Source organism: Ahaetulla prasina, chromosome 4, assembly GCF_028640845.1.
Source record: "Ahaetulla prasina isolate Xishuangbanna chromosome 4, ASM2864084v1, whole genome shotgun sequence".
In the NCBI taxonomy this organism is placed as follows: Eukaryota; Metazoa; Chordata; class Lepidosauria; order Squamata; family Colubridae; genus Ahaetulla; species Ahaetulla prasina.
Window position 1 is genome coordinate 8,818,926 of NC_080542.1, and position 27,274 is coordinate 8,846,199.

Here is a 27,274-nt window from a genome sequence, read left to right on the forward strand (position 1 = left end):
AGACGCTTTGATGTAAAGTGGGTTTGAAAATGCATTTTTTTCTTTTATATGTAATGCTTAAGTAATTCTTAAAGTTTCTAAAGTATTACTGAAAGTGTATTTGAAGTATCTACGTTAAGAAAAGTTAAAGAAAACGATGTATTGGTTTGAAATAAAGTTACGAGTTTTAAAAAGGAAGCATACAAGAAAAAACCTATTATTTTATAGGATAACTTGAAGGGAATGATCTAAATTTAATGAGTTAATTGGAATTACTTGGAATGTTATTGGTTTGACTGAAAGAGAACTTTAAAGTTTGTATCTTGAGAGGAAATTTTTTTAAAAAATGTATTAGAACATTTTGCTTTTAGATTCTTTTAAAAAAAGTTTAGTGTTTTAAAATGGATAAAAAGTATTTTTCCCTTTAAGATTAAAGAATTTGAAAAAATACACTGATTTTTGTTTCTATGATTAGCAGTAATTTATAAAGATAATGAAGTGCAAACAGAAATATATCTTATTTTCAAAGCAAGGAAGAAAAAGCAGAAATGGTTAAATTAGTTGCTTGATTCAAAGATGAGAATATACTTAATCATGTTTTTTATTTGGAAATTATTTCTTGATTTTGTGCTTTTGATGAAAGAAATGCAACATTGATTTTGGTTTTGCTGATTAGATAGATTGTTGTTATAGAAATGGCAAGTATATATTCATGTGTAAAAATAAAAAATTGAGCTTTTAACTGTATTTTTTACTGTGCTGAAAAGAGTTGGAAGTTAATTCGTTGTTCTTTTTTCTTGTTAACGTTTTATACATTCTATGAAAAAAAACTTTAGCAATAGCACTATAGCACTTAAACTTCTATACAGCTTCATAGTGCTTTTACAGCCCTCTCTAAGCAGTTTAGAGAATCAGCATATTGCCCCCAATAATCTGGGCCTAATTTTGCCCACCTCGGAAGGATGGAAGGCTGAATCAACCTTGACCCGGTCAGATTTGAACTGCGGAATTGCAGCTAGCAGTCGGCTGAAGCAGTCCGAAGTGCTGCACTGTAACCACTGCACCATCTTGGCTTTAACATAATCTAAAGAATGTTCTTTCTTCTCCCACTACAAGCAACATTTGAACCACAGAGAAGTAATAGATTAAAAGCCTACATTTATGCTGAAACACTTTTTATTCGTATAAGCAATTTTGAGCACCAAAGAACGCTTGCTCCTGGGGAGGAAAGCAATGGCAAATCTAGACAGCATACTAAAAAGTAGAGACATCACCCTGCCAACGAAAGTGCATATAGTCAAGGCTATGGTTTTCCCAGTTGCAATGTACGGCTGTGAAAATTAGACCATAACAAAGGCTAAGCGTCCAAAAATTGAGGCCTTTGAACTAGGGTGTTGAAGAAAACTCCTGCGAGTCCCTTGGACTGCAAGGCGATCAAACAGTTCAGTCGTAGGGGAGATCAACCTAGATTGCTCTTTAGCAGGCCAGATCCTGAAAATGAAACTCAAATCCTTTGGCCACCTAATGAGAAGGAAGGACTCACTGGAGAAGAGCTGGGTACGATCGAGGGCAAAAGAAGAAGGGGATGACAGAGAATGGGGTGGCTGGATGGAGTCGGTGTGAGCTTGAATGGACTCCGAGGGATGATAGAGGAGAGGAAGAACTGGAGTAACATTGTCCATGGGGTTGTGATGGGTTGGACATGACTTTGTGACTAACAACAACAAGCAATTTTGGGGGAACTGGCTGAGGTTATATTAAAAAATAAACACCTTTACAATGGGACATCAATTGGTTTTATACAGTGGTGTTCCTTAAATTTCAGTTCACAAAAGTGATAAACTATGAGTGACACTAATTAATAAGTCTCTAGTCTGCATGGAAATCTACATGGGGCTGCCCTTGAAAAATACTCGGAACCTCCATTTAGTTCAAAAGGCAGCCAGCTGTATGGTTTTGTGTAGACCCAGGTGTGCACAGGTGTTACCTTTCCTGGAAGTTGCATTGGCTGACAATTTGCTTCTGGATAAAATTCAAGGTGCTGGTTGGCACCTTTAAACCTTACATGGCTTGGGACCAGGTTATTTGAAGAACTTTCTCGTCCTGATGATATCCATGTGATCCACTAGAGCAGGGAGGAAGGGAATATTGTGGGTCCCCTCTCTTAAGTCAGGACATACAGTGGGACCCAGAAGAAGTAGCTTCTTTGTGATGGCTCCCTCTTTCTGGAACATCATCTATGCTAAGATTAGATTGGTCCGCATTTTGATCCTTTTTGCAAGCCCTGAGCACCTGGTTTTATCAATAGGTGTCAGCCAGCCTGTTGCTTGATGCCATAGAATAAGGGGGAGGGAATAGGGGAAGCTTACATTGCAGCTTTGCAGCTGCTGTTATCTTCAAGGTCAAGTCTATTGGCTCTGGTTTGCGGTTGCCTAGCTACAAGGGGTTTGAGCTCTAAATGTAATACTCCGTGAGTCTTCGCACCACCTGATATCGGGTCAATGCTTGGACTTCAGGACCCCGGACAGCACCCCGTAGCTCAGGGGATCTGCCTTAGGTTGAAAGGGGATTCGGGTTAATGTTAGGGTTCCAAGTAATACCCCCCAAAAAATCAAACTCCAAGGCTTGAAGTTCCTCAAAGCTAATTCTCCGTTATGGTGGAGACAGCAGTCAGAGTAGGGGTGGAGCTCCTCTGTTCAGATTGGATAACTGAGTCTGTTGAAGCTGAAAGTCCCGCCCCTTGCTGCTGGGAACCCCAGATTTTGACTCAGTTGTTCAGCCTGGACGGTTGCGTTGTGGATTTCTCCCTGCCTGACTTGCAGGATACATACTTGTGAGTAACGTTTTTCTTATTTTTTCTCCGCTGGTTGCAGAAGTGATTATTACTTCTGCTTCAATCCTGTTGAGCTGCAGGCATTCCAGGATATTTTTGGTGGGGTTTTTAGCGCCCCCGAAGCCAGCAGGGATTGGATGAGTGGAGTTATTCACTCCCAGTATCGTTGGGGCAGCTTCTAGCACTGCCGAGGGCTTGCTGGGCGGTATAGAAATTGTTTGGATTAGTTTGCCGCCCGGCTTTAATTATGATCGCTGAGGAGTTTGGTTTCCACTCCCACAGGGTAGCCTGCAATTTACCCAGCCCTCCGTCTCCTATTTCGCGCGATCTGATTTTTCCCGCCCAAAACAGTTTAAATGGATCGCTTATTGCAGCTGCGGAAGGAGACGCTTAGAGCTTAGTGCTCACTCCGCCCCTCCCCTATCCAAACTCTGGCGGCTATTTTGAGCACATTTGGAGTGAGTCTTCAGAAGATTAGTCCTGAAGTTTACATTAGGCGGAGTTAGGGGCTAATTTGGGCATGGAGCTTTGTGCTCTCATTATTTCAGCTGCAGTTCTCCTCCAGTTCGGACTTTAATAGTCAGTTTCTCCCTCTCTCTATTGGCGGCCGCCATTTTGAATTAAAAAAAAAAAGAGAAGTGATTCTTTGGCCTTATTGAGGTCTAGAAACTTAATATTTCATCATGCCTAAGGCCTTGGCAAAATCCAACAAACGCCAGGGGTCTCCATTGCCGGAGGAGCAAGGTCCATCAGGAGGGGTCTCTCCCAAGGCCCCTATTGCAAAGTGCAGCCGTGTTTCCAAGCAGAAAACCAAGGCCCCACCTACTTCAGGCCGCAGTAAGTCGTCTAAAGCATCTCTGAGGGATGAGCAGAGAAGAGATGAAGCAATACAGAGAATATGTAGTAGGGCAGTCTCTAATTTACCCTCTTCTTCAATGGCCAATCCAGAACCCAGTACTTCTGCTGGGTCTCTTATTCGAGAGGGTATTATTTCTACCTCTCCTGGTCAAGCTTCCTTACAATGTTGCCCAGTGGATATTCCTACAGACGCATTATGGGGGGGATCCCTTCCTCCAGTTTCTCATACAGTTGATGCACCAGTTATTGAGTCTCCTGAGGAGTTTTCTCAGATAGTTCCTTCTACTGCAACCCACGTTGTTGGTCAGGGGGCAGAGCCTCTTTTGCCTGTTTCGCCACATATTCAGGCAATCATTGAACAGACGATTCAAAGGACCCTTTTATCGGGCATGCAGATATCTGAGAGGGCTTCCTTGTCCCATTCAAGGCTATCAGTGAGGAGGAGGATCCTGAAGAGGAGGAAATGCAGTCACAGCTGGGTACAGTCTCGCCTACCCACTCAGTAACTAGCCATCCCTCTCTTTTGGAGGGATTAGAAAGGGGAGATCCTGACCTGTCTGAAGATGAAGGGTTATTACCTGACCAGCCGGCATTTACTGGTCTTTTTCCTCCTAGTCTTTTTAAGTCCTTGCTTTTCAAGGCAAAGAATGTGGCTCAATTGAGTTCTTCCTCGGATCAACCTGTGGCATCATCCTCCAAGGGTGCATCTGACATTCTTTTTTCTGAACCTGACCGAGTTCCGGATTCTATTCCAGCACCCCCACTTTTCATGGACGTAATCAAACGCCAGTGGACAGCCCCTGGTTCTTCTACCGTTCCTTCCTCAGCAGACAAACATTTCTTCAATGTGGACCCCAAATTAGCTTCAGCTCTACAGACACCCACTGTAGATGGTCCAGTTGCAGCTCTGGCATCTTCCTCATCCATTCCGGGCCAGCCTGAAGAGAACCTTCGTCCAGAGGATAGACGGGCAGAGCAAGTCCTGCAGAGAGCTCATCTAGGTGCAGCTTGGGCAATCCGGTCGGTTTCTTCAGCATCTTTCTTTAATAGGTCCACCTTGTTGTGGCTCAGACAATTACAGGATAAACTTCCAGCAGAGGATACTCGTATCCACCAGGACCTGAATAAGATAATTGCAGCTGTTCAATTTTCGGCGGATGCCACTTTACATGCCATACGTTTTGTTTCCAAATCCATGGCTTCAGCTTTGACGGCTCGACGCTTACTCTGGCTTAGACATTGGCAGGCGGATGCCCGCCACAAATGGAGGCTGGCATCAGCTCCCTTCGCAGGGGAGCTACTTTTTGGTGCTGCGTTGGACCCTCTATTGGTCGAGACTAAAGACAAAAGAAAGATATTACCTTCAGTCTATCACAGAGGGGAAGCCAGATTTACTCCCTTTTCTCGTCAATCTTCCTTTCGAGGTTCCGAATGGGGGGCTGGTTCTTCCAAGTTCCAGGGGTCCTGGGCTCCTAGACAAAGAGGAGGTCATGATAGAGTTTCACAGGGTAGGCCCTTTCCTTCCAAGTGGCCCTTTCGTGGAGAAGGAAGTCGTCCATTCCGGCATCATCGATAGGTGCATTGCTAGTCCTCCCATAGGGGGCAGATTTGCCCATTTTGCGGATCAATGGGAGTTCACTACTTCTGATAATTGGGTTAAGAATACAATTCGATACGGTTTGTCTCTGGAATTTGTTTCCTTTCCAAAAGATTTTTTCATTCGCTGTCCGGTATCTAGTAACAGGGATAAACGGGGGCGGCAGCAGTTAAGCATTTAATGGAGATTAGGGCTATTCAACCAGTTCCCGTAAGGCAAAGGGGACATGGGTTTTATTCTCTTTTGTTCCTAGTTCCCAAATCTTCGGGGGGCTGGAGGCCCATTTTAGACCTCAAGAGACTAAATCGTTTTATTGTTTATCATAAGTTTAAAATGCACTCTCTTCGTTCGATTCTAGATGGCGTTCGGAAGGGCGACTTCCTCACTTCCATAGACCTCACTGAAGCTTATCTTCATATCCCTATTTTCCCGGATCATAGGAAGTTTCTCCGGTTTTGTTATAAGGGGGTTCACTATCAATATAGGGCACTGCCCTTTGGGTTGTCTTCTGCCCTGAGGGTTTTCACCAAGATCTTGGCTGCTATGGCAGCTCATCTTAGGTCCATACCTATTCGACTTTATTGTTATTTGGATGATATTTTAATTTTATCATCGTCAGAGTCAATGGCCAGAAGGGATTTACAGATTGTAGTTCAGACTCTTTCTTTACATGGCTTCTCTATTAATATAGAGAAAAGTCATTTGACCCCCTCAACCTGTTTACTTCACTTAGGAGCAAATATTGATTCCATATTAGGTAGAGTCTCTTTATCTCAGGAGAGACAGAGTAGTTTAAGATCTTTAGCTGGTTCTTTAATAAAGGAAAGCAGAGTTTCCTTGCTGTCATTATCCCAACTCCTGGGAAAGATGATTTCAACCATTTCCATCGTTCCATGGGCGAGATTTCATACTAGAGACCTCCAGTGGTTCCTGTTGCCATTCCAAAGAGCGGGCACAGGCAATTCCACTTCCAAAGTCCTACTGCCCAAGGAGGTTCGCAAGTCCTTCTTCTGGTGGTTGTCATCGGCGATTTCCAAGGGATCTCCTTTGCACGAGCCTCATCATTTGGTGGTAACTACGGATGCCAGTCTTTTCGGTTGGGGTGCACACCTCAAATCGCTGCTGGCTCAAGGGAGCTGGTCCATCACTGAATGCCGTTTTCCTATCAACTGGCTAGAGCTACCGGCTATTTATCTAGCTCTTTGTTTTTTCCAGAACCATCTATTAGGCAAGCATGTACTGGTTCTCACGGACAATATCACAGCCAAGGCTCATGTCAACCGACAAGGGGGCACCAGATCCAAGTCCTTGATGAAGGAAGCAAGGACCCTATTCCTGTGGGCAGAACGGAATCTTCTGTCCTTGACTGCAGAACACATCTCAGGGGTGTCCAATATTCAGGCAGACTGGCTCAGTCGTCAAGTCATCGACCAGGCGGAGTGGCGTCTGCATCCAGATCTGTTCAACGACCTCTCATGTCGATTTGGCACTCCAGTGGTGGACATGTTCGCAACACGGCAGAACACGCAGCTTCCTCGTTTCTTTGCCAGGTTTCCAGATCATCTAGCAGAGGGAGTCGATGCTCTTCGCAGTCCATGGCCAGAGGGGTTACTCTACGCGTTCCCATCTCTCTCAATCATTCCGAGAGTGGTCCGTCGGATTCTGGAGGAACAGGCAGAGGTCATCTTAATCACCCCTCACTGGCCTCGGAGGTCTTGGTTCGCAGATCTCAAGTCGCTGTCAGTGGCTCCCCCCTGGAGGATTCCTCCCAGCAGAGTGTCGTTATCTCAAGGGGCTCTGGTTCATCCAGATCCTCTATGGCTCCAGTTGACCGCCTGGCGCTTGAGCGGGGCGCCATGAGAAGAGACAATATGTCTGCCAGGCTTATCCGGACTATGTTAGCGTCCCGGAGGCCTTCCACTGAGCGCATTTACTCAGCCTCTTGGCGGGCTTTTTGTTCCTGGTGTCAAAGGGTGGGGGTTTCTCCACTCCGGGTTTCCATTTTGCATATATTGGAATTTTTGCAGGAAGGGTTAGACAAGGGGTTAGCTCTCAACACACTTCGTAGACAGGTAGCAGCTATTTCCACGGTTTTATCCTGTGATCCACTGACTTCCTTGTCTCAACATCCTTCTATCAGGAGGTTTTTCAAAGGGGCCAAAAATTTATGTCCTCCTGTGGTCCACAGATATCCCACTTGGGATCTTTCGCTGGTCCTAAATTCCCTAACAGGGCCTCCTTATGAGCCATTGAGGTCTACTTCTCTGAGGCTATTAACTTGTAAGGTTGCCTTTTTGGTGGCTATCACCTCTGCCAGAAGGATTTCAGAATTAGCTGCCCTCTCCGTCCGCAGTGATCTTTTCGTTTTCCATCCAGATCGAGTAGTGCTCCATTTGGATCCTTCATTCATTCCTAAAGTAAATTCAGTTTTCCATCGCATGCAGGAACTTAATTTGCCTAATTTTTGCCCTCACCCAGTTCACGGGTTAGAGCGCCGTTGGCATACTTTAGATGTTCGAAGAGCTTTGAGAATTTACATTAAGAGAACAGCAGAGTTAAAGAGAACAGAGTCCTTGTTTGTGTCTTTCCTTCCTGTTTCTTTAGGGCGTAAGGTGACATCGTCCACTATAGGCAGATGGATTAGGCATACGATAGCTAAGGCTTACGAGATGAGATCCCTGCCTAGGCCCCTGCGTTTAACAGCGCATTCCACTCGCAGTGCAGCTACCTCAGCGGCCTGGTCTACTCAGGCATCCTTGCCAGAGATATGCAGGGCAGCCACCTGGTCGTCGCCCTCTCCGTTTATTAGACACTACAGAGTGGACAAGTATGCTTCGGCTGAAGCTGCCTTTGGCCGTAGGGTGCTGCAGCAGGTACTTGTATCTGAGGTTGAATCTGTCCAGACCGATCCCTCCCATAGTTAGGGACACTAGGCTTTGGTATGTCCCACTCTGACTGCTGTCTCCACCATAACGGAGAAGGGGCGTTGGTACTTACCTGAGACGCACCTTCTAGTTCAGTGGAGACAGCAGTCAGCCCCTCCCTATTTCGGTCTGGATCCTCTTTTGTTTGTTTGTTTTGGATAATAAAATTTGTTTCTCTATTTTCCACGACGCATTGAGTCTGGTTTTTCTCGCCTTCATCAAAATCTGGGGTTCCCAGCAGCAAGGGGCGGGACTTTCAGCTTCAACAGACTCAGTTATCCAATCTGAACAGAGGAGCTCCACCCCCACTCTGACTGCTGTCTCCACTGAACTAGAAGGTGCGTCTCAGGTAAGTACCAACGCCCCCTTTCATTAGAGATGTCATCTTGGCAAATCTGGGAAAACCTGAATCCGAAAGCTTCCGGGTTTTCCACACCCAAAAGAAAGTTCAAGACCTTGCCCTTCACCCACATGTCCCCACACGGCCAATCAGGTAACCTCCAGACCAGAAGATACCTCCTCATTCTTCTCAGCACAGCTGCAGGGCACCACGGCCTTGACTTTCTAGAAATAATTTTATTTTGGCTACATGTCTTCTTCACTCTATTCAATCCCCTCTCCCATTTTCCCACAGTAGAATTTGTGGCAGGTGTGAAGTCTGAAGGCACAAAGGTAGAAAGATGGCTTTCAGGTCTGATGTTCTGCTGTGTTTGAAGTTGCTGCACTCGCACTGTTTTGCCTCATAGCTTGCTTGAAATCGTCTGCTTTCAGTTTCTTCCTAGTAAAAGTACTTTTCTCCAAATCTATGGAGCCAAGGATTTTTCTTTCTTAGGCAATGAACAGAAGCAGCCCTGACATTATGCCTGTGAAACCTAGAGTTGGTAGGAACCCATGAAGTGGCTCAATTGATTGACTGTTATCCCCAGGGGTGTGTTTTTATTCTTTGTATATTTTATAATTTTTTCAGCAGCTCAAGGACACTGACAGTGAGTGGATGGCTGTATAAATTCTCTTAAATAAATAGATAAATAAAACTCCTCACACTGTAGGTAATAAGGTTTTATTCAAGGAGGTTTCCTACATTTCAATTTATAAAATGGTAAACTAAAAAGGCAGAGAAGTCCAGAGTAACAGGTTTCTATCTGAATTAAGTTTGCAATTTCATTATAATTTGGGCCATTTACTTCATACATAGTATCTATCATCTGTCTATTATCTATCTCTCTGTCATCTACCTATCATATATATATATATATATATATATATATATATATATATATATATATATATATATATATATATATATATATATATATATATATATATATATATATATATATATATATATATAATCTATCTATCTATCTATCCATCCATCCATCCATCCATCCATCCATCCATCCATCCATCCATCCTCTGTTTATCATATATGTATTATCTATCTATCTATCTATCTATCTATCTATCTATCTATCTATCTATCTATCTATCTATCTATCTATCTATCTATCTATCTATCTATCTATCTTTCTTTCTGTCTGTCTATCTATCATCTCTCTCTCTCTCTCTCTCTCTCTCTCTCTCTCTGATAGACTGTCTGCATATCTATCCTTCAGTATTGAAAAATGGTAAAATGCAGCAAAACGACCACTTCTTTTGGCCACCTAATGAGAAGGAAGGACTCAATCATATTAAAAGTTAACAATCATAAATATTCTACATAAACTGTTCTTTATTTATTTATTTATTTATTTATTTATTTATTTATTTATTTAATCATATTTATATACCGCCCTATCTCCCGAAGGACTCAGGGCGGTTTACAGGCACTTAAAAACACATAAATACAGTATAAAAACAATTAAAAAACTTATTCAAAAAGCCCGTTAATTAAAACATACAAATAAAACCCAATTAAAACCCATAAATTTAAAATCTAGCTCAGTCCTGCACAATTAAATAAGTGTGTTTTAAGCCCGCGGCGGAAGGTCCGAAGGTCCGGAAGCTGACGGAGTCCGGGGGGTAGTTCGTTCCAAAGGGTGGGAGCCCCCACAGAGAAGGCCCTTCCCCTGGGCGTCGCCAGACGACATTGCCTCGCTGACGGCACCCTGAGGAGACCCTCTCTGTGAGAGCGCACGGGTCGGTGAGAGGTATTCGGTAGCAGTAGGCGGTCCCTACTTCATACATAGTATCTATCATCTGTCTATTATCAAATGATAGATACTATTTCTTTAACAGAAATAAAAATTTATGTTTCTATAGGTTTATTATAAGTTTCTTGTAGAAAGCATTCTTTCAAACTTTCTGCTGAGCCATGAGGAACTAATTTTTCTTTATGAGTTGCTCCCTGTGGTTCAGTTCTGGTCTGAAAACAATGATATAGCATTTTGGGAGGAATATGCATCCCAGAAGTGCAGCACTGGAAGCCAAGATGGAGAAGACCTCCACAGCTACCATGGCTTTGCCTTTTGTGCTCAGATAGGCTGGAAAGAAGGAGATCCACACACTGCAAAAGGCCAACATGCTGAAGGTGATGAACTTGGCTTCATTAAAGCTGTCAGGTAATTTACGGGCAAGAAAAGCCACAATAAAGCTGGCAATGGCCAAGATACCCATGTAGCTCAAGACACAATAAAAGAAGAAAGTTGAACCCTCGTTGCATTGTAAAATCATTTCTTGGAGCTCTGAGTGCATGTCCAACTCAGGGAATGGGGGAGATGTTGACAACCAAACAATACAAATCCATACTTCAAAGAGGGAGCTTGAGAGGACAATAGAAAGAGACAATCTTCTCCCCACCCATCTCCTCATCTGAGATCCTGGTTTAGTGGCCATGAAAGCCACAACCACAGTGATGGTTTTGGCCAGTACACTAGAAATTGCCACTGAGAAGGTGATGCCAAACATTGGTTGCTGGAGAAGGCAGGTCACTTCTCCAGGTTGGCTGAGGAAGAGCAAAGAGGAGAGAAAACAGAGGAGAAGAGAGGCAAGGAGGGTATAAGTTAAGGACCGGTTGTTGGCTTTGACAATGGGAGTATCCCTGTGCTTAATAAAAGTTCCAAGTACCCAAGATGTCAAGAAGAAGAAACCAAGAGCTGCTGAGGATAAACCAATTCCTAAGGTTTCTTCAAAAGATAGAAAGAGCAGCTGTTTCAGGATACATCCTTTCTTTTCTTGATTTGGAAAATGATCTTCTGGACATTCAAAGCAATCTTCCGTATCTATAAGAAAAGTCAAGGAGTTTTTTCACCTATGCATTCCATAATACTGAAAATCACCTTATTAATTTTATGCATCAAGTAGTTTATTAATGTTTGCTTAAGTCTAAGGAAAAATTTTAGAATTCCTACCCTACCATTTTGATTTGAAATCTTTCCTTCTGGGCAGGGAAGACAGTCATAGCAGCAGAACTGATCCCCTTCAATCCCTTTCTTCCAGGATCCAGGGAAACAAGGGTCATTGCATCGAGAAAGTGGAGGAACCTGGTGATAATCATAAAAGGATTTGAAAAGTGAGATATTTAAAACTGGTTGTATTTTTTCATCCTTTATATAGGGAAATTATTTTTGACTTCCCAAAAGAATATTGAATTTATTAATTTCATCCACAACTTAAAAAGATGTAGAAACTAAACTGAAGTAGAAAAGGTCCTGCTTGAAGGGCAGGGAGAGTAAATAATTACACAGGGTGGCAATTTCATGGAAAAATGGCCACTCTTTCGATTTCAAATGGAAATGCAAACCAAATGTCCAAATATGTCTTTTGTATTGTAATATCCTTTTGTCACATTGATGAGATCATCAACAACATTTGAAAAGAATGTACCAGTCTTTATTTTAAAAAACCAGAAATGATCTTTCAAAATGGATTGTGTTCAATATCGGATCATAATGGATTAAAGTATATTTGATACAATAATTCGTAAACCTGGTTAAAATTTGGGTTCCAGAAAATCACATCTTCATCAATGAATAATTCCTTCCCTTTCAGAGTCTCTAGTTCCAGCTTTCCAACTCTAAGTCTCTGAAGGGATCTGTTTGGAAAAATGATCAAGCTGGTGATGTCGAATCCACCTGTTGCTTCTCCTTTGTCATTCAGGAACACTCTCTCCCCAGCTGAATTGTTAAAAGAAATGCCTTGAAGAAATGGATGGAGCTAGTTGAAAGAGACGAGATAGACAGTTGAAAGCAATATAACAGAGAAGAGAACAACATATTCAAGTTTCATTCACTCATTCTTCATATTCAAATAATTATTATTAAATATGTATGCTTAGAAATTTAATCATCAATATTGCGTGGAAATGTACATGTCCACTCCATTATTTGTTTGATATTATTTTATGGAAAGATATAGGAATAAACTGAAGCACAATGAAAATAGGCTTTTGGAATTTTGTCATGTCCTTCAATTATGTTTTATGTCCACTTCTTAAACAAGTAATTTAAGATAAATCATATCTAATTTTTCCTCACTGGTACAAAGCTATTTGGGAGTCCAATTAATTTCTTTTAGCCAGATTTTGGAATCTGAGGCTTCAGCATTCTTTGGTAGATAAATGAGAAACAGAGACTATAGCAAACATAGAGTTTTTTCGAACTATGCATGCCACATCTAAGGAGGACCACCACTTTATTGCTCTAAATCTGTAATAGAGACAGAAAGCTCAGCTTGTCACTCATGAAAAGTTCATGAGCCACACAAAAGCTCTTGGAGAATTGATTACTTTTTGGAAAAATCAATGAAAGGTAATGGAAATTATCATTTTAACTAACTCTTAGTGTGCAATCTATGGAGATTAAATAACTCCTACTGCTACTTAAATCATGATTTTTACAGTTGCTTCTGAGTGCTCAGAATAGAAGAATACGTGAATGGCAAAAGAAGAACACAAACGGTTTTTCTCTATCTGTTTTATACAACACAACAGAGTTGGAAGGGACTTTGGAGGTTTTCTAGTACAACCACCCTGCTCAAGGAGAAGACTCTACAATGATTTAGACAAATGTCTCCCCAATCGCTTTATTAAAATCTCCAGATATGTAGCACTCAGGATTTCTGAAGGCAAGTTTTTGCATTTATTCATTGTTCTATCAAGAAATTCTTCCTTGTTTCTATGTTTTTCTCATACTTAAAATGATTCTACATGCAGAAAATATTAAGGCTTTGCAGAATAGGTTCAAAACATAATTCTAATAATAATAATAATAATATTTTTTTATACCGCCCTTCTCCCGAAGGACTCAGGATGATGTAGAAGGATTCTACATCAAACTGTTCATTGAAATAAAAGAAGAGTCCAATTCAAAGAGAATACCTGCCAAGGCTGCAGATGTGGAAGATCAGTCTTTTTACCCATCATAGTTTTCTTCCTATTGAAACCCAACAGGTATAGAGCCTGCAAAGCATGAGCCACAGCATAAACAGCATTGTAGACACTGTAGCTGTGCCCAGTCATTTCCATTTCAAATATAGATGCAGGAAGATCCTCCAGCTTCATCTCCTCAGTGCACTGCCTACTGTCTGTTTCTTGTAATTCTGGTTTTGGAAAGGAACAATCAAAAGCTTGTTCCCAAACATTCTGCTGAAACCCATCTCTGTAGTCTGAAAGAAGATTTGTGGTCTGAAGAAATTCCTTGAAACCTACAACTTCTGTTGAGTGAACAGTGAAGGAAAGAGCCCCATTGTACATCTTCAGATCCCATCTGATATGAGTGCCTGGTAACACAAAATCAATTTGTGCAGTCATGATCCACACCTTTCTTAATAATGCAGTTTCCTTGCTTTCAGGATCTACCAGAAATGTTATACATCTTAGCCATATAATGGTCCCGGCTTCTCCGTAGACAAGAAACACATTGGCTTTGCTATTCATCATATTAAAGGAAATAGTGGAGATCATTTGAGAAAGTTCTGAGAATCTTTCTAAGTGGAGTTGTTGAGCAAGTCTTTCTATAAATGCTGTGCAGATTCCGTTCTCTGAAAGTAAAGATTGCATTTTCAGTAAGAAATTTTCTCCATTGTTGTTATCAATAGAAAGTATCCCAATCCATGTCCATCTGAAATGACGAAGTAGTTGGATAATCCCAATGTACTGATGGTCCTCTTTGGGGACCATGAAATATAGTGAGGAGAGCTTATTGGCCTGAAATTCCTCTTGGGGTAATGAGCCGTATGTCAGCTGAAAGAAAGTTCAGTAGTATTCTTTAGAGTCTTTAGATTAAATTTAATTTAATTTTTCTATCTTGTTCTCACGTAAAATATAACCAAGGAACAAGGTCAGGCAAGAAAAATCAAGCATTTAATACTGAGTGCCATACCAAGTGCACTAAGCAAACAGGTGGCAAGAAAATAGGGGCAGTCAGGCACAACACAGGTTATGTAGTCATATCACAAGAAGAGTCCTCCACTCCTCTGTTTACAACAAAATACCTTATGCCACCAGACTTGAAATCCTGGGTTTAGAAAATTTAGAACTCCGCCGCCATCAGCATGACCTGAGTATAACTCATAAAATCATCTGCTACAATGTCCTTCTTGTCGAAGACTGCTTCAGCTTGAACCACAACAATACACGAGCACACAATAGATTTAAACTTAAAGTGAACCGCTCCAATCTTGATTGTAGAAAATATGACTTCAGTAACAGAGTTGTTAATGCCTGGAATGCAGTACCTGACTCCATGGTCTCATCCCAAGAACCCCAAACTTTAACCAAAGACTATCTACTGTTGACCTCACCCCATTTCTAAGGGGTCTGTAAGGGGTGTGCATAAGAGCACCAGCATGTCTACCATTGTAAAGTAGTCAAGTAAAGTAGTCACGAGCATGTGCAATATGGCGGCATAGAGGAGATAGCGATGGAGTGGTGGGCTTACCTGGGTCAGGATGACAGCGGGGGGCTTTTTGGTCAGCTTAGCCCTTCTCCCCAGCTGAAGAAATGTGTTGTTGGCTCGCAGAGGGGTTTTCCCCTCGGAAACGGGCCTACAGAGGTGAAGCGAGGCTGGAGCGAAGACAGAGCAACGGGGCTGTGCGGAGCGGCGCTCGGGCTTGTTTGGCTCTGTTTGGGGCGGCGCCCGGCCGACAGCGTTTTCTTTGCCCTCGCCCGGCTAACGGTGGGATGAGACAACAGAGTCAGGTACTGTATTCCAGGCATTAACAACTCTGTTTTCCTTGGGCCTTGCTGATGTGTCGCCGGCCCGCAGAGGGGTCTTTGTCCTCAGAGGCGGGCCGACGGAGGCGAGGCCAGAGTGAGGACAGCGAGGCCACAGTGAGGACGAAGACTGCTGGAGGGGGTCGTTTGGGGTGGTGCCCGGGCTTGTTTGGGACGGCGCCCGGCCTGCCGGCATTTTCCTTGGCTGTGCTGATGCCCTGGCCACCGGTGTTTTTTTCGTGGCCGCTCCAGTGCTGTTCTGGTGGATGTCCAGGGCAGCGGGAGCGGAAGAGGCAGCAGGTTGCTGTGCAGGCAAGACGGTGTCTGTGGTGGCTGCGGACTCGGCTGGCCTGCCTGGATTGGTCTGCCACCGTTTTTTTCTGGATGGCTGGGATGGCGCCCCCCCCCTCTCCTGCAATGTGTGGAGCCTTTAAGGAGTTGATGTCTGATGGAGTGGAGGTGTTAAGGGAACTGATGGAGCTTTATAGACTCTTCCCCCTGGTACCGCGGAGCCTGGTTTTGGGTGGGGGTGCGGTTGTTTTGGCCGCCTGTGACGTTGTTTCCACTCTTCCCCCACCTTGTAAGGCTCTGTGGTGTCTTGGGGGTCTCCTGATGGTCCCTGGTGATGGCGTTGACGACGGAGATGCTTTTTCCTCCCCCGTTTTAGAACCACAGTTTGAGCCCAGGAGACTGTCTGGGGACGGCCGGTTGGACCTGTCCTGGATGAGGTTTTCCCGACAATGGATGATGCAGTTGACACGGCTTTGGCCGAAGGAGGCTGCAATGATGATCTTCCCCCCATGTCAATATACCACCTTTTTAATTTCACCCGGGCTCCTACCGTCTTCTTGACTACTCAGTACTTGTTAACACCTTTAAGAACTTTTCGGTTCCATCTGGTGGTTTACCTAACTGTCGTCAGCCTGATAAACCAGGATTCCACCACTCCACAGGACTCCTTTGATGTATTTGCCGTACCAACTTCTTGCACTGTGAGATGCCCCCCTCTCGCGGGCGTGGCCCTCCGCTCTATCGAGGGCCTACCTTGATGACGGATTTTGGAATCCTGAGAGGTAGCATGCTTCTAAGAGGGGCTTAAGGGGTTTTTTAAACAGATATTTTCAGAAATTTTTAACTAAATCATCAAATGGGTTTTTAAAGGGTGGGTTGGGTGTGGGAGGACACCCACAGGGGGTTAGGCTGGTCCCTTCCAAGGTTCCTGATTTGGAGGTTCTTGATACGGAGGTAGCTGAGGAGATTAAAGCTCGACTGTCTACAGGCGTTTCCATTGGCACGGTAAGAGGGAGGGGCAGGTATGGTGGAAGCAGGGGCTCATATCATGTTCGGGGAGCACGCTCTCGCTGCTTACGAGCGGTTGCGTGCTCTGGGCCCCCAGGCTTTTCGCGTTCCGTGAGTGGATATTCCTCCAGGAACCTGGACCTTCGGCTGATGCTGTGCAATGCCAGGTCCGTCGTGAATAAGCCCCCCCTCATAGCCGATCTTATTCAAGAGGGGTATGTGGACCTGATGGGCATTTTGGAGACCTGGTTGGGCACAGAGGGGGGGGGTTTCCCCTTACTGAAATGTGCCCACCGGGTTTCCGGGCATTTCATCAGCCGAGGGCCCAGGGTAGGGGTGGGGGGGTAGCGGTTGTTATACATGAGGGTCTGGAACCGAGGGAGGTCACTGTCCCGCAGATAGCCGGTTGTGAAACCCTCCTGGTAAAGTGGGGCCGTGGGGTACAAGTGGGCATGCTGGTTACGTACCTGGCTCCTTGCTACGTGGCAGCAGCCCTGCCCGAGTTGTTGGAGATGATAGCCGGGACGGCGGTTGAGACCCCCAGACTTATGGTTATGGGGGATTTCAACCTGCCGTCGGTGGACGAATCATCTACGGCAGCTCGGGAGTTCATTGCTTCCATGGCAGCTTTGGACCTGACCCATGTAGTTAATGGTCCCACCCACACTGGGGGTAACACTCTGGACCTGATTTTTGTCTCGGGACAGTGGCTTAATGATCTGGATTTAGGGGAATTACTTTTAAACCCTTGTCATGGTCAGATCATTTACTCCTTCAACTAGACTTTCGAACCGCTACACCCCACCGCAGGGAGACGGAGCCGATGCAATGGTTCTGTCCCAGGCGCCGGAAAGGTTTCTGACGGAGCTTGGGCTGTTTCCTGGGGAATTAGCCCACGACTCGGCCGAAAAACTGGTGGCCGCCTGGGAGGAGGCGGCCGCTGGGCTTTGGACCGTGTCGTGCCTTTGTGGCCTCTGACCTGGCACCAAACTCAACCAGCTCCTTGGTATAACGAGGAGCTGAGAGAGATGAAGCGCTGGAAAAGATGCCTAGAGAGTGTCTGGAGGTCCAGCCGCACTGAATCCGACCGAACACTAGTTAGGTCACATATTCAGACCTATCTAGTGGCGATAAGAACGGCGAAACATAATTATTTCTCCACGCTTATTGCATCAGCAGATAATTTCCCAGCCACCCTTTTTAGGGTGACCCGCTCCCTGCTCGCGCAGGAGGCTCGGGAGGACCCCTTGCAGGGTCGTGCTGAGGATTTTGTACAGTATCTGTCTGATAAAATCGCTTGGATCCGGAGTGGTCTGGACGCTGATTGGATAGATCTGGGCGAGATGATGGGGCTGAGTCTTGTGGACATTACCTGGGCTAAGTTTGATCCTGTGACTCCCGACGACATGGACAGGTTGTTGGGTAGGCTGAATCCCACCACATGTTTATTGGACCCGTGTCCCTCCTGTTTGGTACTGGCCATAGGGGAGGTGACACGAGTCTGGCTCCTGGGAGTTACCAACGCTTCCTTGTTGGAGGGTATTTTTCCCACCGCCTTGAAAGAGGCGGTGGTGAGGCCCCTCCTCAAGAAGCCTTCCCTGGACCCAGCTGTACTGACGAACTATTGTCCAGTCCCCAACCTTTGCTTTTTGGCGAAGGTTGTTGAGAGCGTGGTAGCATATCAGCTTCCCCAATACCTGGAGGAATCTGTCTTTCTAGACCCATTCCAGTCCAGCTTCAGACCTGGGTACAGCACTGAGACGGCTTTGGTCACATTGGTGGATGACCTCTGGAGGGCTCGGGACAGGGGATGTTCCTCTGTCCTGGTCCTTTTAGATCTCTCGGCGGCTTTTGATACCATCGACCATGGTATCCTGCTGTGACGGTTGGAGGGATTGGGGGTGGGAGGCACCGTTTATCGGTGGTTCTCCTCCTATCTCTCTGACCGTTCGCAGATGGTGTTGGCAGGGGGGCAGAGATCGACTTCTAGGTACCTCACTTGTGGGGTGCCTCAGGGGTCGGTTCTCTCACCTCTCCTGTTCAACATCTACATGAAGCTGCTGGGTGAGGTTATCCGTGGTTTTGGGGTGGACTATCACCTGTACGCTGATGATACTCAGCTGTACATTTCCACTCCAAACCATCCCAAGGAAGCTGTCGAGGTGATGGCCTGGTGTCTTGAGGCCATGGGGGTCTGGATGGGGAGGAACAGGCTCCAGCTCAACCCGATCAAGACAGAGTGGCTGTGAGTTCCGGCATCCCGGTACAGCCAGCTTTCACCATCACTGACTGTTGGGGGTGAAGTACTGGCCCCCAGGGGAAGGGTGCGCAACTTGGGCATCTTCCTGAACAATCGGCTGTCTTTAGAAGAACATCTGACGGCCGTCGCCAGGGGAGCATTTTATCAGGTTCGCCTGATTCGCCAGTTGCGCCCCTTCCTTGACCGGGACTCCTTACGCACGGTCACTCATGCCCTCGTTACCTCTCGCCTGGACTATTGCACTGCTCTCTACATGGGGGTCCCCTTGAAGAGCACCAGGAGGCTCCAGCTAGTCCAGAATGCGGCTGCGCGGGTAATAGAGGGAGCGCCACATTGCTCCCATATAACACCTATCCTGCGTGGCTTGCACTGGCTGCCGGTAGCCTTCCGGGTGCAATTCAAGGTGTTAATGACCACCTTCAAAGCGCTCCATGGCTTAGGACTGGGGTATCTACGAGACCGCCTTCTGCCACCGATAGCCTCCCAATGACCTGTGTGCTCCCACAGAGTGGGCCTGCTCAGGGTGCCGTCGACCAAACAACGGAGAGCCTTCTCTGTGGCACCTCCGGCCCTTTGGAATGAGTTGCCTCCAGGGTTACGCCAACTCCCCGACCTCCGGACCTTCAAGCGGGAATTAAAAACTTTATTATTTAATCATGCAGGACTAGCCTAATGTATTTTAAATGTATTTTAATTATAGCTTTTAAATTTTAAAAGGTTTTATGTCGGCTCTGGCCGTTTTAGCAATCTGGCCAATTAATATATTTGTTTTAAATGTTTTTTAAATCTGTTATTTATATTATGTGTATTTTTGTATTTTTAATATGGCTGTACACTACCCTGAGTCCTTCGGGAGAAGGGCAGTATAGAAATTGGATTAATAAATAAATAAATAAATAAATTCCTGTCCTAATGTTCCCTTTGGTTGTATTCAATTTGTATGGTTATTTCATGCTTATATATATTGTTGTGTTTGACAAAATAAATAAATAAATAAATAAATAAAAATAAATAAATAAAATGCAGTCATTAAACACAGGGTGAATCAAAAAAGTCTCAAAGTCTATACCCTAATGCCCAGAGTATGAGGAACAAACAGGGTGAATTAGAAATTCAAGTAAATGAAGGCAGATATGATATTGTTGCTGTTACAGAAACTTGGTGGGATGAAACCCACAAATGGGATAAATCTAGCAGACAACTTTGTTTCTCAAGAGGTAGAGAAGGGAACAAGGGGATCAGCCAAAATGGACTTAATTCTCACTAACAGAGATGAAATGATAGAAGGTGTTGAAGCTACAGGAACCTTGGGGGCAAGTGATCATGCAATATTGGAATTCAACATTATGCAAGCACAAGGAGTAGAACACAGTGAAACTAAAGTCTTGGACTTTAAGAGTGCTACTTTCAATGAACTTGGAGAGCTTGGAAGAAATCCATGGATGAGAATCCTCAAGTGGAAAACAACTCAGGAAGCTTGGGAAATTTTGAAAAGTGAGGTTAGAAAAGCCCATTCTAGCACAATACCAATGAAGAAGAAAAATAACAGCTCTCAAAGGAAACCAGCATGGCTGCATAAATAACTCTCTGACAAATTGAAAGACAAGAAGGACAAGTATAAAAATTGAAAGGGGGCAAATAACTAAGGCAAAATATCAGTGAATAGACCAAGATTGTAAAGATGAAGTGAGGAAAGCTAAGGCTCATAATGAACAAAGGTTTGCGACAAACATCAAAAATAACAACAACAACAAACACCTTCTTCCAACAGGTTAAAAACAAGAAAAAAGTCAAGGAAACAATTGGCCCATTGCTGGGAGAAAGTGGCAAGAAGATGACAAGTAAAAGGGATAAAGAACTACTTAATTCATTTTTTGCATCTGTCTTTGCACAAAAAGAAAAAAACACTGTCCAACCTATCAAAAACTGCATCAGATTAGAAACAAAAGTTAAAATAGGGAAGAAAATGATAAGTGAACATCTGTCTAACCTAGAGTAGTTCAAATCACCAAGACCCAGATGGATTACACCCCAACTTCCAGGTTCGGAAGGAACTGGAAGACGAACCACTGAACTATATCATTTAAAGATCCTGCAGCACAGGGGACTTCCCGAGGACTAGAAGAGAACTGATGTAGTTCCATCTTCAGAAAAGGGGGAAAAAAACAACTAGGAAACTACAGACCTATCGGCCTGACCTCAATACCAGGGAAGATTCTGGAAAAGGAAATCAAGGAACAAATCAGTGAACAACTAGAAGCAAACAAAGTAATAACCAAAACCCAACATGGGTTTGTCCAAAACAGATCATGCCAAGGAAATCTTATTGCATTCTTTGACAAAGTGAGAAAATTAGTGGAGCAGAGGAATGCTGTCGATAAAATTTGCTTGGACTTCAGTAAGGCATCTCCCAGATATGGCATGATTCCTGATATTCACTTTCTGTAATTGGCATTGTAGTGTAAGAAAAGAATGCGAAGTAGACTATAAGCAATGCAGAACATCTTAGCAGAAAATCAAGCTTAATCTTTGAAGATCATTAATCATTCCATAACAACCATAAGAATAAGAATTTTCTGCTCAGCCCCTTCAGAACTTACTTGTGGAAACTTGAAGAATCCTATAATTTTAGCTATATAAAATGATGTGAGAAAATCCAATCCCCCAACAATAGCCATGAGATTCTTCTGGCGATCACACTTGTAGTTAGGGACAAATTCCTGGGATTTGAAAAGTAGATCCAGAGTGTTGCGATAGGTCATCCTTGCATCATAGTAACTTTCATAGATGTGGAACCCAAGAGTGACATTAGGTAAGATCCTGGAGTCCTCATTGATCTCCTTCACAGCAAAAACCAAGGCAAGGATGTGCTGGTAGAATTTGATTAATACACTGCAAATGAGTTAAATAGCCCAGTTGAAAAAGGAAGTTGGCAAATTCTCATAAGGTGGCATCATTTCTATATGAAATAGCAAACATTTCTTTCTCTGATGAAGGTAAGAAAGTAATAGATTTTCTAAAATACTGAATAATTTGTAAACAGTTTAAATTTGCTTTTCTACAGTAATAGCATGATTTGCAACAAATATCCTCTACAATAAAATAAAAAATAATGCTTTTTTCATGGAACTCCATTTAATTTCTAATTTCCCCCCAAAATGGAATATGTACAATTTCAGCATATATCTGTCATTTATTGTATGTATGTTATGTTCAGAGTGACAATACAGATTTTTTTTAAAAAAATATTCTCTTAAGTTTACTAAATCTTCTTCAAAAGATGTTTTGCACCAAAGTTTCATACATTATATGAGAAACACTTCACCTAAATTAAAAGGTATATTCCATAACTGAAATAATTTGAAAGATAGACTTGGATTAGATATAAAGACTACATTTATACTGAGAACTTTTTACTCTTTTTTTTAAATTGATTTTCTCACAACAGTATATACAATCATCAACATAAACAATAACTCATCATGAGAGAAAAATTATATATAAGTAAAAGTATGCAACAACTATGTTAATTTGATATAATGAAGGGAACAATAGGACAGGAACGGTAGGCACTTTTGTGCTCTTACGCACGCTCCTTATAGTCCTCTTAGGAATGGGATGAAGTCAATAGTAAACAGTTTTTGGTTGAAGATTTTGGGGTTTTGAGTAGAGACTATAGAGTCAGGTAGTGAGTTCCAAGCGTTAACAGAAGTCGTATTTTCTGCAATCAAGTTTGAAGCGGTTGACATTAAGTTTGAATCTATTGTTTGCTTTTGTATTACTGTGATTGAAGCTGAAGTAGTCTTTTACAGGAAGGATATTACAATAGATGATTCTGTGTGTTAAACACAGATCATGTCGGAGTCGGTGGAGTTCTAAGTTTTCTAAACCCAGGATTTCAAGCCTGGTGGCATAAGGTATTTTGTTGTTTTCGGAGGAGCGAAGAACTCTCATAAGCTCTCATAATTGCTCTCATAAGCAATTTTTGGGAAACTGATTTAACATTAGAAAAAGAAAAAAAAAGAATTCTTACTTTGGTGTCTCATAAGATGTTTTATAAGGATGTTCCTTAAATTTAATTTCATGAAGGTTGTAATAGGTGTGGGACATCATCCCACCAACGATGAGGTCCCCAGGTTGGTACCACTCATGTGGAACAAGGAAAGCATCACTTGCAGGGCAGCTCAGAGTCACTATTTTCTTCACCTGAAACACTAGAAGGAGCAACATCTTCACTCTTGAAAATGTCTCCATCTCTCATTCTAACCTACAATAAAGGTTGCATTATTCCAATAGCTAATCCAGTGATTAATTCAAGCTTTATATCTGAGAGTGAGTCTAATCAGAGTGCCCACCGTTGGGTATTTAGATATCCATGAGAGTGAAAATTCATGTCTTCAATAGAATCAGCATTTGAACAGATACTCTGGCAGAGGAGAATAGAGGGAGGAAAGTGGTAGCAATGACTCTGACACAAAGCCATTATGATCCTTGTTTCAATCTCCCTGGGGTTCAAGATACATTGATTGTGGTTGAATTGAAAAAACCTTCTGTGGAGTCTTTGATGTTTTGATGGCGAGTGAAGAAAATATGGTGATTCCCGTAGGAGATAATTATGTTGTTTCTGTTGAGAGAGTAAGTGGCTGAAGTTTAAATGCTTTTTTAAATGCACAATTTCTACTACAATGTACTGAGGTGAATTTGCAATACTGAATACACTTGATTTTTGGAATTTATTTTATTTTTTTACAATTTGAACAATTTTTTTTGAACCAACCGATGTTCAACCAACCAACCTTCAACCACCTGGGCAAAATCTCCAACCATCCAATGCTCAACCATCCATTGTTCAACCAAATGTTGAACAACCATCCAACCTCCAACCACTCCCACCCATCGTACATAACCCCCAACCAACTATCATTCAAAACTAGATATGCACGCCCCTTACTTCTTCTACACCAAACACTACAAATCTTAAATGCAAATTGATAAATGCAAGAAGCATTGTAAATAAATTGCCTGAATTTATCCTCTTGTTAAACATTGGTACATTTGATATTATATTTCTTTGCGAAACATGGCTGAACTCATCCCTCCCTGACTCCATTATTTCAAACAAAGAGTATCGTGTTTTTCGGTCAGATAGCAAAACCCGCAGAGGAGGTGAAGTGGCTATCTTTTACAAAAGGTCACTGAATCTAAAAAATATTCAAGTTACACATAAACTTTCTCTTCCTGAGACTATTGTATGCGACCTGTCACTTAACATCACACTTCAATTTTTACTATGCTACAGAGCCCCTGACTACGACATCGCTCATGCAAACAAGTTAATCACACTACTAACATGGGCTACTTCTTGCCCATATCCTCTCATCTTTCTGGGTGACCTTAATCTACCTTCTATTAACTGGATAACAAATGAATGTACAACTGAACCCATCCATACTACCCTGTACAACCCTGTTACAAACCTTGGTCTAGAACAACTAGTAACTAACAATACAAGACTCAACAACTGCCTTGACCTCATCTTTTGCAATAACACAAACTCAATTTATGGACTACAAATAAAAGAACCCTTTTCCAACATCGACCACAGCATGATAGACTTTTGTCTCAATATACGCCCTTACATAAATCGTCATAATAATGGTATTCCAAACTACAATTTCAAAAAAGCCAACTATGACCTTATAAACTACAAGCTCTCATTTCTTGACTGGCAAAATCTGTTTTCAACCTTCATCACTACAGAAGACCACTATAAAATTTTTCTACTTGAAGTCAATAGAGTCGTTAATCTCTACATACCACAAACCACCACCAAAACCAGAAAAAAAAAATTACCCATATCAATAAAAAAGCTGCAATCCCCCCCCCCCCAAAAAAAAATCCCTCTGGAGAAGAAACAAAAAGGGCTATGTAGCAAATTTCAAAAAATGCTACAAAACTATATGCAATCAAATAAAAACTGAATGCACCAATTACCACACCAAGCAAGAAGAAAACCTCTTGCTCACAAATTCCAATCGTGCTTTTTATAATTTTGTAAACAACAAACTTAAGGACTCGAGATCCATCCCACCACTGAAAGATTCTAATGACAAAGAATATAATGATGAAACAGTTAAAGCAAACCTCTTCAACACATTCTTTGGCACAGTCTTTGTTAACAGTAATGACTTATACCCGACATTCCCCAGTTGTACCAACAATAAGTGCAATGACCTAACCCACAGATTTCAAAGAAGATAATGTTGAAAAAGGACCTCGCAAACTGAAACCATCCCTATCTATTGGACCAGATGGACTATGTGCATACTTCTTAAAGAAGATTTCCACTAAAGTAGCAGAACCCCTAAGCATAATTTTTGAAAAAGCTTTCACGACCAGTTCACTTCCCAAACTTTGGTCACTTGCCACGGTCATCCCTATCTTCCAAAAAGGAGACCCCAGCCTAGTTGAAAATTACAGACCTATCTCTCTTTGCTGCATCACCTGCAAAGTAATGGAATCTATCATCAACCAATCCATTACCCTCCATCTAAAAACAAACAACCTACTCTCTAATAAACAGTTTGGTTTCAGAAAAAAATTATCATGTAATTTACAACTTCTTCACTGCAAAAATATATGGACTACAAATCTTGATCAGGGCAAAGCAATAGATGCAATCTACATAGACTTCTGTAAAGCTTTCGATTCAATAGTACATGATAAACTTCTCCTAAAACTAAAATCCTACGGCATCTCAGGACCCCTCCACAATTGGATAACTGCTTTTCTATCAAAGGGCCTCTGGTGGCTCAGACTGCTAAGACAGTCTGTTATTAACAGCAGCTGCTTACAATTACTGCAGGTTCAAGTCCCACCAGGCCCAAGGTTGACTCAGCCTTCCATCCTTTATAAGGTAGGTAAAATGAGGACCCAGATTGTTGGGGGCAATAAAGTTGACTTTGTATATAATATACAAATGGATGAAGACTATTGCTTGACATAGTATAAGCCACCCTGAGTCTTCGGAGAAGGGCGGGATATAAATGCAAATAAAATAAAATAAATAAATAAAAATAAAACAGACAACAACTGGTCAAAATTGACAATTCTGTATCAAATCCTTTTCCTGTTAAAAGTGGTGGTCCCCAAGGCAGCGTTCTTATTTATTTATTTATTTATTGTTTCAATTTCTATACAGCCCTTCTCCCAAAGGGCGGTTTACAGCCAAAGTAAAGACAGTTAGTACAATTTTTTTTTAATTCAAAAAGTTTTACAGAAAAATTTTTTCCCCTTTCCCCCCACCTCCCCTCCCCCCTCCCTTCACAACCCCCCTCCCCCCCCGACTTCCCGGAACGAGCACAAGGTATAGTTAAAAATAAAACAAACATATGCTAAAAAAATTTCGTCCCAACTTAATTATACCCCTACAATCATCAATTCCTAACTTCCCCCGAAAACAATCAAAAATAATACATCATAATCATTCAAAAACAGTCTGATAACTCTTAGTCTGATATCTACGTTGAATATAGTCAATCCATTTTTTCCATTCCTTTAAGTATCTTTCTTGCATATTGTCTTTCAAAAAGGCTGATATCTTCACCATCTCAGCCAAATTGGCAACTTTCAATATCCATTCTTCTATTGTAGGTACTTCTTTTTTCTTCCAATATTGTCCTATTAGTAATCTTGCTGCAGTTATTAGATTTTAAATCAATTTAGTCTCAATTACTGTACAATCCGTAATAATTCCCAACAAAAAAAATTGCGGCAGGAACTTTATCTTCTTTTTCAAAACATTTTGTAAAATCCACCAAATTTTTATCCAAAAGGCCTTTATATCCTTACAAGTCCACCAAATATGAAAATATGTAGCATCATCACAATTACATCTCCAACATTTTGCTTGCATATCTGGATACATACGATAATTTTTAGGATCTAGATGCCATCTATAAAACATTTTATAAAAATTTTCCTCAGATTCTGTGCCTCGTGAATTTAACATTTCTAACCCAAATTTTTCCCAAGTTTCCAATAATATTGGCTCCTGAAAATTTTGTGCCCACTTTATCATACAGTCCTTTACCAAGTCCCTTTCAGAATCTATTTCAAGTAACACATTATACAATCTCTTTATATGCTCCTGAGACTGATTTCTAATTTGCTTTACCAAATTTCCCTCGTTCTGCTCTATACCAATTTTCTGATCTTCCTTCTATCTAGCACGTAGTTGCTCATATTGAAACCAAGAATAATTTTTCCCTTCTTTTAATACGCAGAGATTTTAATTGCAAATTACCTCTTTCAGTATACAAAAGATCTTTATATGTAATCATTTCCTGATTTTGTTCTATATTTATATTCT

The 27,274-nt window shown here is 42.3% G+C and overlaps 1 protein-coding gene across 1 annotated transcript; it reads right to left on the reverse strand.

Annotated features, from left to right (window-relative positions):
* Positions 1 to 10,513: 10,513 nt before the first annotated feature.
* On the reverse strand, positions 10,514 to 23,157 carry LOC131197076 (vomeronasal type-2 receptor 26-like). Its single transcript, XM_058180705.1, has 7 exons — positions 22,937 to 23,157; positions 21,504 to 21,795; positions 15,070 to 15,300; positions 13,509 to 14,372; positions 12,149 to 12,346; positions 11,547 to 11,673; positions 10,514 to 11,412 (listed from the first exon to the last, which is right to left on the reverse strand). The coding sequence occupies exons 1-7, from the start codon at positions 23,155 to 23,157 to the stop codon at positions 10,514 to 10,516; spliced, it is 2,832 nt and encodes a 943-aa protein (XP_058036688.1).
* Between the last annotated feature and the right edge of the window lie 4,117 nt (positions 23,158 to 27,274).